This window comes from Neolamprologus multifasciatus, chromosome 12 (assembly GCF_963576455.1).
Source record: "Neolamprologus multifasciatus chromosome 12, fNeoMul1.2, whole genome shotgun sequence".
NCBI lineage: Eukaryota > Metazoa > Chordata > Actinopteri > Cichliformes > Cichlidae > Neolamprologus > Neolamprologus multifasciatus.
In genome coordinates, this window is record NC_140450.1 from 31425328 (window position 1) to 31447727 (window position 22400).

General features: G+C 39.6%; 1 protein-coding gene across 2 annotated transcripts in view; it reads left to right on the plus strand.

The window, feature by feature from the left end:
• Positions 1-1243: 1243 nt before the first annotated feature.
• The window catches only part of hk2 (hexokinase 2), a 38188-nt gene continuing 17031 nt past the window's right edge, over positions 1244-22400 (plus strand). Inside the window, exons 1-9 of one of the 2 annotated variants that reach the window (XM_085180664.1) lie at positions 1244-1538; positions 4462-4624; positions 6224-6372; positions 11279-11398; positions 13191-13241; positions 14366-14461; positions 17375-17474; positions 17969-18152; positions 20377-20538. In XM_085180664.1, the coding sequence (XP_085036790.1) occupies positions 1476-1538; positions 4462-4624; positions 6224-6372; positions 11279-11398; positions 13191-13241; positions 14366-14461; positions 17375-17474; positions 17969-18152; positions 20377-20538 (1088 nt within the window). In that variant the 5' untranslated portion in view covers positions 1244-1475. The remainder of the gene's footprint in view (positions 1539-4461; positions 4625-6223; positions 6373-11278; positions 11399-13190; positions 13242-14365; positions 14462-17374; positions 17475-17968; positions 18153-20376; positions 20539-22400) is intronic. The other variant, XM_085180665.1, reaches the window with a different exon arrangement.

Here is a 22400-nt window from a genome sequence, read left to right on the forward strand (position 1 = left end):
TTTTGTTTTGTTTTTTTGTTTGTTTTTCTTTATTTCCTTCCTTTTGTTTATTTCCTTTTGTTTATTTCCTTGTTTGAGTTGTTTATTATTGAGGTATTGGATAAAATTTGGAACCTGCCTGAAGTGAATTTTATACACTATTGTACCTTGTATAAAAATCACAATCTGCAAAGTAACAACAAACTGCTGAGAAATTGGTTCATATCTGAAACATCTCTGTACTGTAGCCAGAGGGGCCGATGGCGCGATATGGCAGCCTCGCTTCTGTCAGTCTGCCCCAGGGCAGCTGTGGCTACAACCGTAGCTTGCCTCCACCAGTGTGTGAATGTGAGAGTGAATGAATAATGGCATTGTAAAGCGCTTTGGGTGCCTTGAAAAGCGCTATATAAATCCAATCCATTATTATTATTATTAAATAAGCTGATCAATCCAAATATTGATAGCATCGATTAAAACGCTGGTTTTGGTAACAGATTAATACTAGGATTGATATGTTGTCTCTATCCTCTAAGTCAGGGGTGTCCAACTCCAGGCCTCAAGGCCCGGTGTCCTGCAGGTTTTAGATATCACCCTGGATCAGCTCACCTAAATCAAACGATTAGTTCATTACCAGGCCTCAGGAGAACTTCAAGACATGTTGAAGAGGTAATTTAGCCATTTAAAGAAGTTGTGTTGGATCAAGGACACACCTAAAACCTGCATTACACTGGCTCTTGAGGCCTGGAGTTGGACACCCCTGCTCTAAGTTCAGTGTGTAGCTCACTGAATTGTGTTTATTGCATTATTTTATGCAAATGAAGAAAAAATCCTCCTCCTCAAACATGCACCATAAAAAATGTCCTTTTTGAAAAAACCTTTTTGTGTTGACTGTCACATGTATTAAATCTATAGCCTATAGCACATTTAAACAACGTTTAAATTCCAGTTTCAAAACACATGAAAGGCTGAATGGTGTCCTTTGTTGTGTTAAGTATTGTGGAAAGTAAAAAATCGTAGTTATTTAGCGGTTATTAAATTCTGTTATGAATTTGGAAACTGATGATGATTCATCTCATAGATCATAACACACTGCCCTACCCTTAAAAGTAACAGTATCAGTATTGATATTGGTATCTTTAATACTGGCCCTGTATTCACTTTGTATCACTTCGATACCAAATTTTGTAGTACCTCAGCACTGTTGTTCTGTAATTTTTTGGAGAAAAGTGATATCACCGCGACATCTCTGCAGCCAATCGGCGCCCTTCTTTTTCTCTGACGTCACCACACTACCAGGTCCAGGAAGCTGGAAGTTTCACTAGACTTTTTTTTTTTTTTGCACAACTCTGTTTTTAAAGACGAGTTTAACTTACGAATTTGAGACAAGTTAGCACTGTTGTGTGTTTATTATTTAAGGGAGCTGTGTTTGTATTTAATTTCTCTGTAGAGAAGGAGGACGAGAAGGACGTAAATTCGCCACACATCCCTGACTAAAGATGTCAACCTCGAACCCTCTGGCTAATTACAGCACGGAACTCCACGATGACCAAGCAGATAAAGTGAGTACTGGCGTTCAACACTCCGCTAGTTATGTTTTGGTGGTTATCTCCAGTATGGTGACGTGACATTTGAACTTGATACGTCTCAGGGAGGACGTGAAACCGGGGTCAAACAGGTCGCTAGGCTGTTAGCATGTATTGTTTGCGTGTTATTACTTCTTCCTCTTTGGCCAAAAAAATCTGCCGTTAACTTAATTAACCCCACTTTATTGCTCACACTAGAGGAAGTTGGAGCAATGCATTGGGTAACAGGATTCAATAAAGCTTATTACGCACTGATATGACAAGGTAATGTCATATCAGGTTTCGTCAATGCAGTGTGTGTGTGTATCCCTTTCTTACTCTCCGTATGGGGAAATCGTTAACGCCCTTTTCTTGGAAGAATCAGTAAAGTGTGGAAGACTTGTTCAGGGAAGTAAAAGCACAGTAATGTTAAAAACTTTAGTAGTTCCTGTCATTTGTGTGCCATTAAGCTCAGTGGGGACATACTTAGAGCACCCTCCCATATCATCAATAAACCTGGGTTTTAACTGCTACGACTTGAATTTTATTTTCTTGATGATTCATTTATAACAGGAAAAAGACATCATTGCTGCAGAAAGCTCCAGATTTTATTTAAGAAATTTGCAGTGTGCCCAAAACAAAAGAAAACAAAACACGATTAGCACTGTTGCACCACAGTAAGAACACCCTGGGTCTGAGTCCCCCATCTGACTGGAGCCTTGCTGCTTGGATTCTGCATGTGTGTGTGTGCGGGTTCTCTTCAGGTACCTCGGCTTGGCTCCAGCCCCCTGCAAACCTGATTTGGATAAGTGTAAGAAAATGGATTAATGGGAAAATAAAATCATCCACAATAGGAAGGTTACTTAATGACGTGGTATTTACAGCTTTCCCAAGGGATTGTCACAGCAGATGTGCGCAGATGTTTGATTTGGTGCAGTTTTTATGCTGCGACCCTTCCTGATGCAACCCTCCTATTTATTCAGGCTTGGGACAGGTTACTTAATGACATGACACCATACAATACAAGTTTACAGTATTATTATATTGTCATTATACATAATGTTTTCAAAAATATTTAAATTTGTAAAAAAAAAAAAAATTCATTGCAGGAATTTTTGTTTTCATCATTATTGACACAGGCTTCAAGGCCAGCCCCTTAATTCAAACACGTTCTGTTTGATAAGTTAGTGACATGCTTTGGTGAAGGGACTGTGTTATGCTGTTAACGCGGTACAGAAGGGAAAATCTGTCTTGACTGAGATCAGGCAGATAGCTACAGTCTTCTGCACAACTTGTCCTTTTCACGATGCCCAGAGGCTCACAGTTAAAACACACGTCATCATTCGTGAAAACACAGGGATGATTAGCAACCCTAGTACAAACACTTCCTGTGACCTCTTCAAATTAAAAGCCTGCAAGTCACAGGACTGTAACATTTACATGATAGAGCCTTCTTTTTAGGCTAGCCCTTGCATACTAATAGATATAATCTGTACCTTGCCTACGAGACTGTATGTGAAAGATGGGTGCTTAGTGATCAGCTTATGTAAGCAAGTTAAACTGTATGGGTGAAAATGCACATGCCTGATAATTACTATTAAATAATAGCGTAATAAAACTTGAATTTACTGCCATTTCAGACAGTGTAATTCCTTTTGTATTCCATTTTGAACAATCTTTTCACTGCTTTTTCATTTCATTACCTACGGTTTGACTTTTATTCAGTTTTTCTGGTGGTAATCTTATGCAATTTGTCAAAATAGCCAAAACGAAATTACAGCAGTATTGCCCTTGGACCTTTTGAGCTGATTCTTTTTGATTAATGGCTGAATGGAACTCATTTGGCCTTTTGTTCTGTTGTTCTGCTGTTTTCTCCTATTGTTGCACTCCAGGCATTGCTGTCATTTAAACGGGGAATTGTATGAATTGATGATTTTGCTTGTTCATAGACGCTACCATTCATCTACGAAACCTTTAACAGCTTCTCCTGCTGTGAGGCTGTTCACTCACACTCAGCTTATAATTACAAAACGTGAATTGGTCTGTCAGATACTCCTGCTGAGGGGAACATTTAAATATTCAGACCTCTTCTCTTTCTAAATTAAATTTTAAATGAATGAATGAAGTATAAATTCCCATCCCTTTAGACTTATTCATTCCTTAATACCAAAGTAAAAACCTGCTTTTAGAAATTATAGCAAGAAACTTACAATAAAGCTTTGTAGTAGCCCCCTATAGTGTCCAGCTGGTGTGTGTGTGTGGTATCAGCCTATTTTCCTGCCGAATCTTAGTCTCTTCCTTTCAGAAAGTGTAATTTCCACTTTCATAGTAGTGATGTACAAGGACTACAATATTCAATCCATTGTGTTCCCTAGATACAAGGTCCAACCCGTACCAGAGTTGAGTTGTTGAAATGGGCTTATTTTCATTAAATTCATTATTGTCATAGCTGGTTTTTCTCTAAAATCTTGAACAATACGTGACATTTTTTGTTACCTTCTTGCTTTAGCCTTGCTCCAGACTGTTAAGTTTGTTAAGAATAATTTTCATTTCTTTCTTTGTTGGGACGTCTTAGGTGGGGTGTCAAACATAAGACCTGGGGGACAGAATTGGCCTGGTAAAGACTCCAGTGCGGCCCACTAGATGGTTTTGGAAAATTTGAAGGAAACTAGTAGAAATCATTCGGCATTTATTTTTGGTGACCTTTAACACGATGATGCTGTTTACTCTGTGTTTCTATTTGAGATTGTGTGTTTGTTTTTTTTCTCAACACTTGAAAGGAAGCTACACGCTATTAAGCAATTATCCCCTTGAACCCTGCCAAGGAAGACTGTAATGCATGTTATATTTTCTGATGCAGACTAATCTAGTACTTAGGAAATACTAACTTTGTTAATTAATTACTTCTTTATTTATCTAGGTGGACAAATACCTTCACAACCTCCAGCTGTCAGATAAGACTTTGATGGACGTGTCACTACGATTTCGTCGAGAGATGGACAAAGGCCTGTGTAGAGACACCAACCCCACAGCTGCTGTCAAGATGCTGCCCACATTTGTGCGCTCCACTCCTGACGGAACAGGTAATACCCGTTTCACGTACAGGATACTGTTCATTAGGGCTGGGCTATATCATATCGTTCACGGTAATACCGGTGTAATTTTGGGCAACGATAGGAAAATGAAATATCGCGATAGAATAGGGGTAAAACGCGCATGCGCAGTGCCTTTTGTTTACATACGCACATGGCGGCGACGCAGAATGAGAAGAGCGAAAGTGGATCGTTGAATGAAACGGATGAACCAGAGCTGGTTTGTAAAAATGCTGCAACTTCAGTGGTGTGGAACTGGTTTGGCTTTCATCCGTCAGATACACAACAAAGCACTATTTTTGGTAGAGCATGCTAGCGGGCCGTCGTTATTACCATGTTGTTTGGAAAATACGGCACACTTAAAATCAATCCTTTGATTTCTCTGAAAATCGACAGTGCGCCTTATAATCCCGTGTGCCTTATGTATGAATTCTGGTTGTGTTTACTGACCTCGAAACGATTTTATGTGGGACACGGCGCTCGAAAATCTGTCAAATGTTTTAGTACGACTTTGCTAAGCTACGAAGCCGCACCGCTTGATGGATTGTCGGAGCATTACATCCGTCGTAGGCAGGAGCCTTGCGGAGTGATACGTACTGTGCTTCAACATAATATTACCGTACTGTGTGTGTATAACCTCTTTTTAAGTTTTGTGGATGTTCTACATGGTTATGCTGAGGATATGTCGGCCAATTTCCACTGGAAATGCCTTTTGGTTAAACTGTCAGCAAGCAATTTGCACTGTTACATTTTTATATAACTTTAATGCACATAAACAGCTGCCTGTTTAAGTGAAAATACATTGATGGGTTTTTTGCACTAATAAAGTTGTGGAGTTGTAAAGTATTTTGTCTAGTGTCAATTATATTGTCAGTTATATCGTTATCGCAAATTTTCAAATGTATATCGTGATAAATATTTTTGGTCATATTGCCCTGCTCTACTGTTCATATGAGACTGTAAAGAGTTGGTGTAAATGACGTGTCCAGTGAAAATGTGTTCCTTGAAAAAGGGGCTTTTGTCTTGAGGCAAGATGTTCTCATCTCAAACCAAAAACATTCATTCATTCTTCAGGGGGTAAATCAGTGTAACAGGTTTTTATCTAATCATAAACACATAACTTAAGAAGGAAGTCACCTAGCATGTTCAAATGTATCCTATTTATCCTTATTTAACCATGAGAGTATCTACTACAAGGGTGAGGAATGAGGAGTAACAGTAAACAGGTGCCATTCATACAGGTAACGAGTGGGGGACAGAAAAGCTTCTTACAGAAGACGTTACAGGTCTGTGAGAGCCAGGGATTTTCCTTGTTTGAGGTGACCAAATACTTATTTTCCACCCTGATTTACGAATAAATTCTTTACAAATCCTACCATGTGAATTCATGGATTTTTTTTTCACATTCTGTCTCTCACAGTTGAAGTGTACCTCTGGTGCAAATTACTGACCTCTGTCATCATTTTAAGTGGGGGAACTTGCACAATCGGTGGCTGACTAAATACTTTTTTGCCCCACTGTATATGTTGTGAGTATATATTGTGAGTGTTGTGCTGTATGTAACTCTGGGTTTATTCTTTTGTTGAAAAGAACAAGGAGAATTCCTGGCCCTCGACCTTGGTGGATCAAACTTCCGAGTACTTCTGGTCAAAGTCATGGGTAACGGCGAGCAAAAAGTGGAGATGGAAAGTCAGATTTACGACATTCCTGAACACATCATGAGAGGCAGCGGGTCTGAGGTAAGAGGCGTTCCACATTATGGAAGGCTAATTTATGTTTTTTCTTTTTCCGTGTGCTTTGCTATCGCTGAGGTTTACGAGCCATGTACGAAGAAAGAAGCACGCACATTGACAGGAGAAATTGGCCTCATCAACTCAAAAATGACAATTAAATTATCATTAGTTTATTTGAAGTACATCTATACAGGCAAAAAGAAAAGACTACGTCTTTCAGTTCTAATGAAATAAACTCTGATCCCTACAGTGTGCTAGAATGAGGTAAATACAACCTCAGATTAACAATTACACATGAGATTTTATACTGTGTCATTATTTATGCTCAAAGCCAAAATGTAGAAGCAGCATGTGCGAAACTACACACACTGCATCATTCAATAACTTATAGAACCACCAATTAATAACTTCAAATAATAATTATCAGTCTCTCACATTATTGTGGAGGAATTTAGGTCCACTCTTTGCAGGTGTTCATTTCTTAACCGCTCTCTTAAGGTTGAGGACTGGACTTTGACTGGGACACCTTGATTCTTTTCTCTTTCAGCTGTTCTCTTGTAGATATGCTGCTGTGCTTGGGGTCACTGTTCTGTTGCAGAACCCAACTGTGACCAAGCTCTAGTAGTTAACAGATGACCTTATAGTGGACTATAGAAAACCTTTGGATACAGAGGAGTTCATGGTTGATGCAATGGTCTTGAGTTTGCAATTCTGCCAAATTAATGTGTGCTCAGGTGTTCTTTTCAGAGAGATGTTTCTCCTGGCAACCTTTCCAAGCAAGCCACATTTGTTCAGTCTTTTTCTAATAGTGCTGTCATGACCTTTAACATTGAACATGCTCACCTGAGGTCTGTAGATTCTAAAATGTCATGTCTTTTCTTTGAGGGAAACTGAGCATTGAATTTACTATGATGTTCACTGGGAAGCGTGGCAGTGTCTTGAATGTTTTTCCCATGTGAATAATCTTTTTCAGTGTAGAAAGAAAAAGGAGTTCACATGGTTTGGAAATGCACTTCCAACCCTTCCCAAACTAATGGACAGCAAGCTACTGAAAACCTCTGCTTTTATAGACAGGCTCACTGATTGGCTGTAGACCATCGTCAATCAATCTTGTTCCATGTCTCCTTCACTGTACAGAATGCGTTCAGCTTGTCAAATTTACATCAATCTTCGATTGCTAGCAGTGTGACTCTGAAGTGCTGCACTGTATGTTTGTAAGTTTTCTCTCCAACAAACAACAATGTTGACAAAACGTTTTGCACCGTCAAAGGCAGCTGCGGTAGCACCCAAAAGGCAGAAGAAGATGCTAATATCGCAAAAAAAGTTGGACTTCTGGACGTGCTAAAGGAATGTACAAGTGACCGTATTTTTCAGACCATAAGGCACACCACATTATAAGGCACATTAAGCTAAACAAAACAGTCAGATAATTCATTAATGCTGAATTCTCTGGCAGCTGCTCTATTCCCATGTTCTGGACCTGAAAACAGGGTTTGATCTTTGGTTTCATTCTGTAACACTTTACTTATTTTTCTACAAAGGTTTGAGCTTTGAGAGTGTTTAAACAAGAGAGAAAAGTGTGAAAATGTTCACGTCTGTCTGAGAAAAGTGTATAAAGTATGTAGTGAAGGGTTTAACAGCCTTAAAACATCTATAATAATTGTAAAAAACAAAAGTGGCTACTTTGCGGATTTCACCTATCGCAGGTTGGAACGTAACCCCCGTGATAAACGAGGGTCCACTGTAGTAGATTTCATCATAGTTAAACTAAATGTGCTAAACACAGGAAATCAAAACATAAACTGTGTAGGTTAACAGTGGCCTAATTGTCATGGACACAGCAAAATAAAACAGCTGTCAGACAAACAAATACACTCAACTGCAAATATTTAAATTAGATATTAAAAAAGTTAGTTAGAAACTAAAGAAAAATAAAAGTTTTTTGCAAACTATCAGACTGGGTTTTGGCAGGGTTGTCAGAAGTCATCACACAACAAACTAAAAAAAACAGACAAATATGACAGATGCCAAGACCATCATGAATGCCAACCCCTGCTGAGCCTGTGGCTTTCTGTAGTGTCGTATCCACAACACTCAAAATGTCTTGCAATTCCCCATCTACAAGCAGCCATTTTCATGGCCTCGGGATGGAGCAAAGGGAAGAGTGAAAAATAAAAAGCGCAGCAGTAGGTTGGGCTTTAAAAGAGAAAGAGAATGCAGTCTATCACCACTAAATTAAAGAAAGCTCCATCTCCCCCGAGTATGACTTCTTTGGAAAGATTATCAGTAGAAAAGCTCTTCTGTTTAAAACAAACATGGAGCAATAAAACTTATTTACTCATGTGTGTTCGCACAAAACTGTCCATAAATCATAAATAAACCTGGTGTTTATAAATATACTTGTACCTGGATTTGTTTGTACTTTATGATTACATTTAAAAGTGCCTCTAACTATGTGTACAAACAAATGAATAGATGTGTTTTTCTTTAGGAAATTTGAACAAAAGTCTTTAAAATGATGCACACTGCAGGCAACAAACACAAACCTGTTGTATTAGAATGAGTTTAACATGGTTGCAAGAGCAAAATTGGATGTTGCTCCCTTGTCAAAATCTCACAGTGGTTTTGCGTGTTAAGCCATTTTTTGCGCAGATTAAGAACTTTTCCATGCAGGTATTGGTAAATGCGTAGCAATGTCCTTTGGTCCGATGAAAACAAAAGGGGAGAAGTTCTGCCATAATACACGCCACATTTGGCAAAAACCAGACACATCAGCAATAACACCATTATACCACCTGTCAAGCATTGGGCTTGATGTGGGCTTGTTTTGCAGCAACAGGACCTGGGCACTTCCCAGTCATTGAGTTAGTCATGAACTCCTCTGTATACCAAAGTATTCAAGCAGTGGCGGTCCTAGCCTGTTTGGCGCCCTGGGCAAACACCCCCTCTGCCCCCCCCCCCCCCCCACACACACACACACACATGAAGAGAGAGACAGAGTATGCATTGTATGCAAACGGCTACTAAACAGACATCATAATTCGTCATACAATGAGAACAGGACAAATCAACAATTGACACTGACTAATTAATATTATATTATTGTATATATTGTTTGGAGTTTAGTCTGTTACTGTTACTATTTTTACCATTTCTTCTTGGAGGAACTGTAACCCACATAATTTCCTTAGGGATTAAGAAAGTATCCTGATTCTTAATGTTTTAGGATACATGACCTGCCATTATCCAATGACACATCTGCTTACCTGTATCTTTTGCTTGTTTCTCCTTGTAGGAGTCATAATTAAATGTATTGAATTTTAATGATCACTGGGTTTTCATTTGTTTGGTTGCTATGGTGATGTGTAATGGTCAAAGTCACGTGGGTGCTAGCGGCGACATTAAGAGGGCGGTGTCAGTCTGTCTTTCACTGGTTTGATTTTGACAGAGAGGAGGGCTGGGTAGCCGTAGTTTTTGTTGACCGCAGCACAACGAGTTTCCCCTTGTTGCATTAGAGCCTGTGATGTTTTAAGAGTTTGAATCGCGAGCCGATCACATTGCTCTGTAAACTTTTCAAGCACTTTAATAAACAAGCAAGCAATTCCACCTCTGGCATTACTGCGTAAAGTTGACAGGCAAATAGGCAGGCTCAGTCCCCGGCCTCTAGCGACTGTGGAAGTCGCTACACTCCTCCTCTTCTTTTCTCTGTTTTTAAACTTTAAAAACGGATTGTGTGTGAGACTTTAAATCAACAAAATATAAAATATACATTTTAAATTGTTATTGATCCCTTTACCCCTGGTCCTAAAGTGTATATTTATTTTCTTACTCTTCTTATATTTATTGTTTGTTTACTTGCACTGCTGTAACTGGAGCCTCGTCGTCTCTCTATATACTGGACTGTATGTAGCGGAGATGACAATAAAGTTTACTTTGACTTCAGCAGCGAGCAGGTGCACCGAGGGCTCTCGCGCTCACTTTTCGCTTATAGAATTTTGAAAAAACATCGGTGCAAATTATAAGTCTGTATCATAATGTCTGCTGTTTTCGTGTTTGTTGGTTTGTTTGTAATTTGTTTTATTTTGCGAGTTGGTAATTTTTGCTGCTCCAGCCAGCCAGAGCATGACCCGCCGCCCCGCCCTCTCCTCCCTGTGCCGCAAGCAGCAGGCGCACCTCGCAAACGGAGGGCGCCCTTACTCCCAGCAAATGGGCGATAGAAAACCAATGCCATTCCCAATATGCGCTGGCATGATGTCGGGGCAGCATGAGAACGAGCCGTGATGCCGCCCCCACCACGATGCCTCCCCGGGCAACCGCCCGTGCCGCCCGTATCTAAAACTGCTGCCGTATTCAAGAGTCAAAAGTGAGGCCATCTGTCTGACAGCTAAAGCTCGGCTGAAACTGGGTCATGCAGCAGGACAATAATCCCACGAACAGCAGGAAATTTCCAACAGAATGCCTGAAAAAGAGTCAATGTTTTGAAATGGACCAAACTGTAGTCTTGAGCTGTGCATAAAGGAATGCCAATGTAAAGTAGAGTGGGATGAAATTCCTCCACAAAAATGTTGATAAAGTCACACAGAAAACTATTACTTCAGCTTATTGCTGCTACTTGTGCTTCTACAAGCTACTTAATTCAAGGTGTTGAACTGTAAAGTGCTTTAAAAGCTTTCTTTATTGCATACTTGAGTTAAGATGTTGTTTACAATTGCCATAGCAAAGATGTGATGAAGTGATGTATAGTGATGTTAGTAGGATTTAAACAGCTTCAGGACTCGTAATAATGTATCACAAGGTTCATTACACCAGCAGCACTGCTAGTTGGATGAACAATGCACACATGCATGGAAAATTAAAGATGCAATTTTTTATTTTGCACTTAATAAGAAAACTGACCTTTCTTCTCCTGTAGTTTTTTGACCACATAGCTGCTTGTCTGGCTAACTATCTGGACAAGATGGGCATGAAGGACAAAAAGCTTCCTCTGGGCTTCACCTTCTCGTTTCCCTGCCAGCAGACTAAGTTGGATGAGGTGAGTGATTTAAAAGTTCTGCCCTCAAATCACAGATTTGGATGGATTTCAATAAAGATTCAATTCAGTTAATTTCTTTCTTGTATTTCTGTTTAAGTAGAACTCCTTTTGTTCTGTGTTTAGATATATAAAGAGTTGAAATTGTTTAAAATAAATTAATGATAAAATAACACAATTACTGTTAACATTTCAAGTTTGGCATTTTAGTTGTTTCTGAATGAGCCAGATTTTTGTTTTTGACCTCTTCAGAAGTTCAAACTGCTACCATACTTTAGATATAATAATAATAATAATAATGGATATATAGCGCTTTTCTAGGCACCCAAAGCGCTTTACAATTCCACTATTCATTCACTCTCACATTCACACACTGGTGGAGGCTACAGTTGTAGCCACAGCTGCCCTGGGCCAGACTGACAGAAGCGAGGCTGCCATATTGCGCCATCGGCCCCTCTGGCCACAACGACCAGAGAGCAGGGGGATCGAACCGGCAACCTTCCGGTTACAGATGAGCTTCCCAAATCTCTTGAGCCATGGTCGCCCCTAGATATGTCCTTTAAAGTGTTGCCTTTCCAGATCTGTGGCTCCTAACTGTAGCAGGGAGATATCTGGTTTTTAGAAAGGTCTTGTCTGTACGCTTGGTTGGTCATCTGATAACCTTTCTTGTCTGGACGAAGAAGGGGATGCGGAGAGCAGCGTTGCTCTGCTGCTGCATGAACTGGGCCTTTATTTTTAGTTCTTTCAGGATATGGAAAATAGCGTGAAGTTTCTCTAATGGTCCTCTGCTGTCAGCTTTTACTTGCAGCAGTCAGTGAGGGCTTCATCACACTGCTGCTTTTCTTGGGTTATTACGTTGGCCTTCTTTCTAACTCTTCTTTTCCTGTGCAAAAAGTGATGCGGTCCAGTCTGTGAGTATCTGGACACTTGCTCTTTGCGTTCTTGTTGATTTATTTCTTTATTTTACTACATTAAAGTGCCAAGTCTCAGTTTGTGTAAGTAAGGGAACAGCTGTGTGTTATATGTAACAGTTTTAACACAACACATTTGCCATTATTATGACAGCTCACTTCACTCAATAAGTTGCAAACATCTTCAACATTTACTGATATTGGAATTTCCATCCTTGTTTCTAAATTGAGCGGCAAGTGCTGCAATTTAAAGCAATCATGCTAAAAAGCCCTTTGTTTGCTTTGGCCACATGTTTTTAATGCTTAATTGTATGATATTTAAAGAATCTAGCTGATTCTTAGCATGCACGATGCTGTTGTGTCATTGTGCATTTTACCTGTTGCTTCCATCAGCAGTGAAATATTCAATAAATGACAATATCACAGTTCTAATTTGACATACAGCCAACCTCCTATGCTTTCCCAAAACCACTTCTATACTTAAAATAATGGTTCGGGTTATGAGACTTTTTTTTCCCCTTCAATTCAGTTTTTTCTCTTTCCATCTTTTTAAAGGAAGCTCATTTTAATTCATCAGTAGAAATTCGGTTTATGGAGGGTGGATGTTTTCGTAAATTGTCCCTAAGCGTACATCTTCAGGAGCTTTTTTCCCCCCCGTGTACTCAAAAGGGTTTTTTTGTCCACCATGCAGAAGACTTCCTCAGCTTTTGCTATTTTCTACTGTGCACCCTTGTGCAACAGATGAAACAAACTGATGTCTCTTGTAGATTTTTCTTTCTTTTTCTTGGTTTTTATTTATTTATTTATTTATTTTACATTTTTTTTTAGACAATTTGTTCTTCACATTTTTACTTTTTTTTTTTTTTAACTTCTCAAATTGACAGATAGCTCCACCACAGCCTAATATCCAACACTCACTCAGCTTGAACCCACAGGTGAGCACCTTTGTCCATAAACATATGTTGAAACCATTGACTGTAGAAAACAGTCAACAGTGTTTTCTACAGTCAATGGTTGAAACGACACACAGCTTCCTAAGGTTTTAGTGACCAAACTGTTCCAGTACTTTCAGACACCGTTTTGCATATATTACAGCTGAGACTTGGAACTTTAATGCTGTCTGTTATATTATTTTAGATTTAATGTACAAACCTGTTTTTACAGTGAAGATGGTCACAAGTTTTTGTGGCTATTTTAAAAATATGCAGTAAAACTGGTTACAGCAGACAGAGGAGGCATTCAGTCTTCTGTTTTCTTTTTGTTTTGTTTTTTTTGTTTTTTTTTTACAAGATTTACAAAGTTCATACATTTTAAAAGGGAAATTATTAGTTAGCAGATAATTACTCTGGCTTTATTTCTATTACTAGCTGCCAGTTGCTAAGTGACCTTTCCTGTTTCGTATTCGTCTGTAGTTTGTACTTCAATTTTTTCAATTCAATTTTATTTATATAGCGCCAAATCACAACAAATGTCGCCTCAAGGCGCTTCATAGATACAGAGAAAAGCCCAACAATCATATGACCCCCTATGAGCAAGCACTTTGGCGACAGTGGGAAGGAAAAAAAAAAAATGACTAACAGATAAAATTGAAATTTCTTATTGATAATACTCATTAATTTTTCTCTGAATGAATGCTGGTTAGAATGAGCAGCTTTCATGTCCCAGACCAGGCTGTGTCGTGGAACTTTATAAAAAGATAAATGTTTATCTTTGATTTATAGAGTAATTACCACCTGCTGTTTATTTACTTTGCTGTTTTAAATGTCAGCAAATTTAAAACAGCAAAGTAATTGCTTCCCCACATTTTACAGGGAAGAGTTGGCATTTAGTTGTTGTCACGTTAAGTTATTATTAACACAGTGTGCGTTGCCACCTGAGTCGGGGACTCTTACAGCCAGCGGTGAAGTGTGTTTCAGATTTCAGGTGATTTGTAAATCACTTTGGTTGATTCACTCAATCGTTGTGTGAGTTGATGAGTGATGTGTAACAACTCTGAGCAATATATCATGAAATTATTTTTTAATTGACTTGTCCTGTTGTTGTTTTTTTCCATCTGCAGGCTGTTTTGATGTCTTGGACTAAAGGCTTCAGGTCAAGTGGGGTGGAAGGACAGGATGTGGTCAGCCTTCTGAGAAAATCCATCAAGAAAAGAGGGGTAATTATCCAAATTCATAAACACTTGAACATTTGGAAAGGTATTGAAACAGTACTAATTAAGTGTAGCTGCAGTTACATTCACTGGCTTGCCACTGTGTTAGGCACACCTTAGTAGTACTAGTTTGGACGTCCTTTTGCTTTCAGAACTTAATTCTTGATGGCAACAATTGTCAGGAAACATTTCGGTCTGCACTCCCGTGATATCATCACAGTTTCTCCAGATTTCCCAGCTACATATCTGTAATGCAAAGTTCTGTTCTCCTGCATTCCCATTGAAACATGACATGTTATCATGTGGGAAGCAGCCATCAGAAGGTGGGCATGCTGTGTTCATACAGGGATGGATCAGGGATCAGCAACAATACCTCAGCTACTGTGGTGTTTAAAGGAAGTTTAACGAGCAAGTAACAAGAGGCCCACAGTGTGTAGAGCAGAAAACTCCACCCTTCTTTAAACTCATTTACAACTCTTTATGAAAGGTTGTAAGGACAAGACGGGAGAAACACCCTTCAACCATGTTATGAATGTTGGTTTTTCATACTTTGTCCACCAGAGGGCACTGTGCAGCGTTCCTATTTGTATCATTTTTGAAACAGCAGGAATACAACAGGAAGTTGAGGCAGTTATACTGTAGATCAGCGGTCCCCAACCACTGGTCTGTGAGTCGTTTATTACCGGGCTGCAAGAGTTGAGGCTCGGGTGTGAAATGTATGGTTTTCAGGGTTTTTAACGTTATTTATTTTTTTAAATCATATTTATCGTTAACTCAGTTTCCCTGGGTCTTTGCCCGTGTGGTTTTTTTTTTGTTGTTGTTGTATTTATCCGCGACACCTTAAAGTCTGGTCCGTGAAAATATTATTGGACATAAACCGGTCCGTGGTGCTAAAAAGCTTGGGTACCACTGCTATAGATCAGTATTTCTCAACCTTTTGGAGCCACAGCACATATTTCACATTAAAAAAATCCCATGGCACACCACCAAACAAAAATGTCACAAAAAGCATAATGATCATTTTTCCCTGCGCACCAGGCATAGTGGAATTGGCTTGGTTTGGCCCCAGTATACCTTTTTTGCTTTCATCTGACCACTGCTCATGCTAGGGCCTTCATCTGGGTCTGAATTTTCTCCAGGACCAGGTCAGAATGACTAATTTTTCTTTTCAAATATTTATTTATTGCTATTACACGCTGCGTTGCCTCACTCACAGCATGACTATTCTTCGTCTTCTTCTTCTTCTGTTTTACTGGCAGTTGGCAACCGATTAATTAGAGCAGGTCGTTGTACTGCCCTCTAGTGGAAGACATTGTAGTTGTTCTGCCTGTGACTCACACCAGCCGCTTGGTGTACTAATCAGGTGGAAACAGATAATCTTCCACAGCACACCTGATCATTTCTCACGGCAATCCTATTTGCCGCAGCACAGTGGTTGGGAAACACTGCTGTAGATGACTAATTTACAACTGAGGACTGCTAAATAATTATACCTAACACATAGTAGAAAAATCTTTTTATGTTTCATGTCCCGGGAAAAAACCGAAACATTAGACAATATATCAGATTTTAAGCTTTACTGTGTAAACTGTAACCTCAGACCAGTCAGCCTGGCACCGACAACTATGCTATGGTTAACGATGCTAATGTATTAGCTGCTTGGCACACTGAATATTTGCATTAACAGGAGTTTGAACATCATTCATCAGTGCTTATTCCTCAACCTGCAGGAAAAAATAGACTTGGGCACACATGAGAAACTCGGTGTAGAGGTGTTGTTTCTCTGATCCTGTCTGATTATAGTGTGAGGAAACTTTGCAACATGATCTCAAAACACGCCTGACACCACAAGGCAAGCGTGCTCGTTTTACTCCACTGTTTCACGACCAAATCGTTCTAATCGTTAAATCCCACACGTCAAGAAGAAGCATGCCCATCTTGACAGTGATCAAAATCATTCAACCACTGACTCCTTGTCATTGGTTGGATGATGAAGAGCATATAACAGAGCAGATGAGCAGATCAACCACTGGTTCTTGCATCACTTCTCAAAGCCTTTCTAATTTCTTCAGTAAGCTGGCTGAAGTAGTGGAAAGACTCAGAACAAGATGAGTAGACAAATGCAAACCACTGGCCTGACTTGTTCTGCTATGCATCTGCCACACTGTTTACTGTGAGACTGCAAACATGTCCATGCAAGTTGATAATTTTCACATATCCAGGGGCTTTATGAATCATCTTCATGAGCATGCATACATGGGGAAAATGAGTAATGACTGAACCCAGTGCCAAAACTAGAGTTTATGGTGAATTCTGAGTATACCCGAGGCTTGGCTCACCTCAAACAAGATATTTAGTGTGTCTGTTCACAACAAACTTACAAGTAATTCACACTGGCTCTTTTGGAGCAGCAAATGGTAAAAAAGTACAGTTTGCTTTCTACGTGAACACACAGTGCCAAAGAGCATCCTGGTTGGAGCTCGTCTGCAAATCGTGTACTCTAAGGGAGGACTCATATTAAATAAATGGAGCAGATACAATAGAGCCTTCGCAATGTGAGTGCTCAGGCTCTAATAACTTGGAAGAAAAGATCTTTTTGTGCAGGCTAACACTACATGCGTCTTGTGCAGGTGACCTGGGGTAATGACAGCATGAGCTGCTGCATTGTGCCTTTTAAAGATATCAATGATACTTCCAGCTATAAGTATGGAAGGTCATCCACAATAACTAAACAAATGTCCTCAGCAAACCTCAGCAAGAAAACACGTTTAGATAAAACACCTGCATAAAAACTTAAAGATTGATTTCAGTGTAGTAAATTAAACAAAATGAAGTGCTGAAGTAAATCCAAAATAGTGTGATGCAAGAAGTAGTGATTTCAAATGAAAGCTTGTTTTAACAAACAGATTCTCATTGCAGGACTTTGACATTGACATTGTGTCTGTGGTCAATGACACAGTGGGAACCATGATGACCTGTGGCTTTGATGACCGTCACTGTGAAGTTGGCCTCATTGTAGGTAAGTCTAATGTAACAGTGACTATAAAGGGATTATGAGGCTCAGTGAGACTTCTACCACACAACAGTGATGTAACACCCATCCTAAGGGATGAACTGCTCCATCTGTTTTCTTTTTGGGTAAAAATATCGATGTTCATGAAAAAAAAAAAAAAAAATCTTTTAATGCTGAAGGCCAGAACATGTGGCACTTCACTGTTTCCATGGCCCTGCTGAAGTTTCTTATTCATCTCTGTTCAGTTATTCAACTTTTCCTTAATGGATTTCATTCAGATGCAGTTTCTGCTGCAAAGTGTGATATTATTGTTATAGTATTATATTTGTAACTTGTATTGTAAAAATATATACAAACTGGAAGAGAGGAGTGAGCACAGGTGCTTTCACACTCATCTTGTAAGTGTAATCTTAAATGTGCCCACTAAGCCCAGCCGACCTCTCAGTTAGTCGTTACATAGTTACTGACAGAGTTGTTAAAGTGAAATCTCTTTTCTCAAGGAACGGGGACCAACGCTTGCTACATGGAGCAGATGAGGAACATTGGTGTTCTGGATGGTGACGAGGGGCGGATGTGTGTAAATACTGAGTGGGGTGCTTTTGGGGACGACGGGGCCCTGGAGGACCTGCGCACTGACATTGACCGGGAGCTGGACGCAGGCTCATTCAACCCTGGCAAGCAGCTGTGAGTGTGTTTGTTCTCACACGACTTGGTATTATATAAAACATCCCATGCTGGTGGCTTCACAGGCAGGCGGGTTTGAATTAGAAGTGACTCTCTCTGATTTCCATTCATGTGGGCATATTGAAATACTTTGTCTGACTGCTTCACCTTTGTTGGTGTTGTTGCTGATGTTATGTAAATGACCTTTTTCATATACTAATTCAGAGTTCTGTCAAAAAAGTCAGTGTGTCCTGGAACATTTGAGGTTTTGCAGACATGTGGGCACTTGTTCACTGTTTTGGACATGTGACAGTCATGTAGGATCAAGTGAATAAGGCCTCAGTCACACAGGCCTAGAGATTGGTCCATGACCATCTGGCAACCACCGGTTGTGAGGGAAAAATTAATATTCGGCTCTGTTAATACTGGCCAGCTGCTCTCAGAGTATCAGCGAAAATGAAAAATGCGATGCAAACTGGAAATGGAGCCCTTCAGCACTGCAGCCGGCAAATTTCAAAAGGCACAGCTAACTATTTCTGGTTTATGTTTCTTTAAGTTTTACTGCTGCTTGGCTAGTTGTTGGAGTATTTGCAGACAAACATGAAAAACTAAAGGTGACCTGCAGGGAGGTTTTTGGTGCAGCACCTTCTTTGCAACTGATTTCACCCAGCGACAGCCATCAACCTGCAGGAACCATTGGCAACCTGTCAGAAAAGCACATTTTTCCCTAGCAACCAGTGGTTGTATCACATCCAGTATAGTGGACAGCTCTTGATGTCACATGAGAAACCTCAATAAGAGGTCTGGGCCCAGACACGGTTTAATAGGGTGAGGTGATGGATTTAAGTTTGCATGGCCTTAATTTCCAGTCACAATAAACCATGCAGTGCGTCACAGAGAGATTAAACAGTTCACATACTTGAATGAATGACTTTAATGTCTAATTGGTGGATCATTATCACCATGTAATTCTAAAACAAAAATCAAACTTTTGACAGTTTATTTATTAAAATTGTTGTAGTTCTGACTGTCTCACACTTGTCAAACATTGATATTTGTTTATGTCTAAAAACATAAAAATAATACTCTGCTGGAAAGGCTTTTTGCCTCAGCATTTCATTTGGGAACAGCTTTGTTATGTGCTGCTTACTCAATGAGTAACGTATTCTGAATACTTTGGATTACTTAATATATTATCATGCTTTTTTACAACTACATGAATGTACTATTGCTGTGATTTATTACTATTACTGAAGGTTACTCGCCATACCAATACCAACTAGATGTTTAAATCTTAATATAAAATGAGTAACAGTAGGTGGACATTAGGTAAGGCTGCACTTTTTGCAGCGATCTCGTATAGAAAACTATTTTGCGCGTATATAAAACAGGTCCGCGGCTCCAAACCGTAGTAAAGGGACCTCTGGCTAATTCGTCGGGTTTGTGTCGGGCTCGTGTCGGGCTCGTAGCTGAAAACTAGCTTTACTTTGTTGTCTGGGTCAACTTTGCTAGCGAGAGAAAGAGAGAACCGTTGAAAGGCTGCTCCAACAGAACTTATTGTTTCGGAGGAAAACACGAACACAGTGTAAAGTCGAGTCTTAATAGCTTACTTACAGCTGGGCTCGTCAGGCTCTCTTCTTGGCTGCAGTGGTTATTATTATATTTACATGCTTCCAGCTCCCGTTTCTGCTCGATGACAACTCGCACTTTTCCTTTTTCTCCCTCCCTCGCTCACAGACACATAACGGGTATGGCCGTCCATTCTCCCTGCAGCACGGACTGCACTGCCCATGAGGCTACATTCTTTAGGGCTATGCCTGTAACACTCTGCCTGCATATAAAATTTTTTTAAATATTTCTTCACGTCATTATGCGGGCCGCAAGTAGGGGTGATATGGGCCGCGAGATTGAGACACAGGCATTAGAGCCTCTTAATGCGTGTTTTGTTTGGGGCGTGGAAACCAAAAATAGAGAGAGCATAGCTGAACATATGAAACAGGAAAATACCGCCGTGTAATCCCTTAATTTCAGCAAAGTAACTGTATTCTAAATACCACCTTTTTAAACAGTAACTGTAACGGAATACAGTTACTCATATTTTGTATTTTAAATACGTAACGTACGGTACATGTATTCCGTTACTCCCCAACACTGTGTGTAGATGTACATAAATAGAGCTCATCATATTTTATAAATATATGTATATCATGTTGTTTTGCTTCTCTTTTTTTCATGTTGCATGCAGGTTTGAGAAGATGATTAGTGGGATGTACATGGGGGAACTGGTACGTCTCATCTTGGTAAAGATGGCCAGATCACAGCTGCTGTTTCAGGGCAAGACTACGTCAGAGCTCCTCACCACCGGACACTTCAGTACCAGCCACATCTATGCAATCGAGAATGACAAGTTAGTTTTTCTCTGTGTGTGTGTTTGTGTGTTTGTGTGCACATCTGCACCTTGACACTGCATTCTGTGATATCTCTCAGATGGCGGATTAAGTGCAAACCTGTTGAACATTATGTTAGTAGCAACGAGCTATGCCAGCAATTAAGATGCTCATCGAAACTGCCGAACATCCAAGAGCTACATCTGACACTCTGCAGACCTGAATTAGTCTGTTAAATGTTAAAGTTCATGACAGCACAAAAAAAAGGCTGAACAATTATAGCTCCATTGGACGTCAGTCTAAAAATAACATGGCAACACTGCTGACGTTTTTAAAGTTGCATAGGTTGGGTGGGCTGGCTGTAGTCAGGAGGTAGAGCAGGTCATGTACTAATTGGAAGGTTGGTGGTTCGATCCCTGACTGCATCCTGCCTTCTGCATCACAAACTCCAAATTGCTCTCCGATGCATCGGAGTGTGAATGTATGCATTATATAGGCAGTAGATAATAATCAGTCCATTCACCATTCGGATGAAACTCATTCATGCAACAGGAGCCCAATCAGAGCAAGAAATCTCTAACAGAATGGTGAAAAAGGCAAAGAATCAAGGTGTTGTAATGGCCCAGACCTCAGCCTGACTGAAATTTTATGGCAGAACTTTAAGAAAGTAAATCTCCAAAAGTTGATTCTGTTCATCTGGACGTAGCGTTTTGTGGGAGAAACGTTTCATCACTCATCCAAGTGACTTCTTCAGTCTCAGCTGACTGCAGGTTCCCCAATCTTATACACAGTACATTTTGCAGTACAGTAAATTTGCATGCATTTGCATAATGCATACATTTGCAAATGTCATTATGCAAGTGTCATTACGCAAATGTATGCAAATCACTTGGATGAGTGACGAAACGTTTCTCCCACAAAACGCTACGTCCAGATGAACAGAATCAACTTTTGGGGATTTACTTTCCTGGATGATTGAGCATGCATCAAGACGTTAAGAAAGTGTTGCATAAATGAGAGCTCCCACACTGCAATGAACTGAAGCAACATTTTAAAGAAGAGCCAAAATGACACAATGACAAGAGAGAGTGATAAAGTCACACACAACACAATTACTTCAAGTTAGGTATTTGTCACGATTACGTATTTATTCTAGTGAACAATAATATTATAATTCACACTGCTTTCACATCTGTTCACATCTTTGTATCAAAGTAGTCCTTCTTATTCACCAAAACTTTCAACAAAATTAAATCAACAGGGCATTATTTTACATACATTTTAATGCATGAACACTCATATTCATTTAATTGTGGGAAGCCAAAATTGAGATTATAATTTGTCTAACTGTGGAATCCTGCTTCAAGTTATTGTGTAAACGTCCTCACATGGCTCTATTTGCATATAATTGCCATCGCTCCTGTTTTGCTAGATTTTTTATTTTTATGTTTATTTTTTGGGTGGATTGACTCAAAATATTAGTTATTTATAGCTAAAGAGGTGAACAAGTGATGTTTAACACCAAATACATGTTTAGTGGGTCTTTCAAAGATTCTTGAACAGAAATCTTCCCCAACAGCAAAGTAGAAGCACAGCATGCAGGGAAGAGAAAACCAGACCCTCTCACAGAACACATAGTCCATTTCCTGAAAGTTTATTATTCTTTTATTGCTTTCTGGTAAATAATCTATTAACAGGTCTTCATTAATAAGTTAAATTCTGAGTTTGAATGTTCAAAAGCAATGGGCAGAGATTATATGCTAGTAATTAAAAATGTGCTGTGAAGGTTGAGGATAGAGAAGGAAGAGGCGTACAAGCCAAAGAACACCTTCCCCACACTGAAACACGATGGTGGGAGTGTTATGCTTGTGATCGTTTCGTT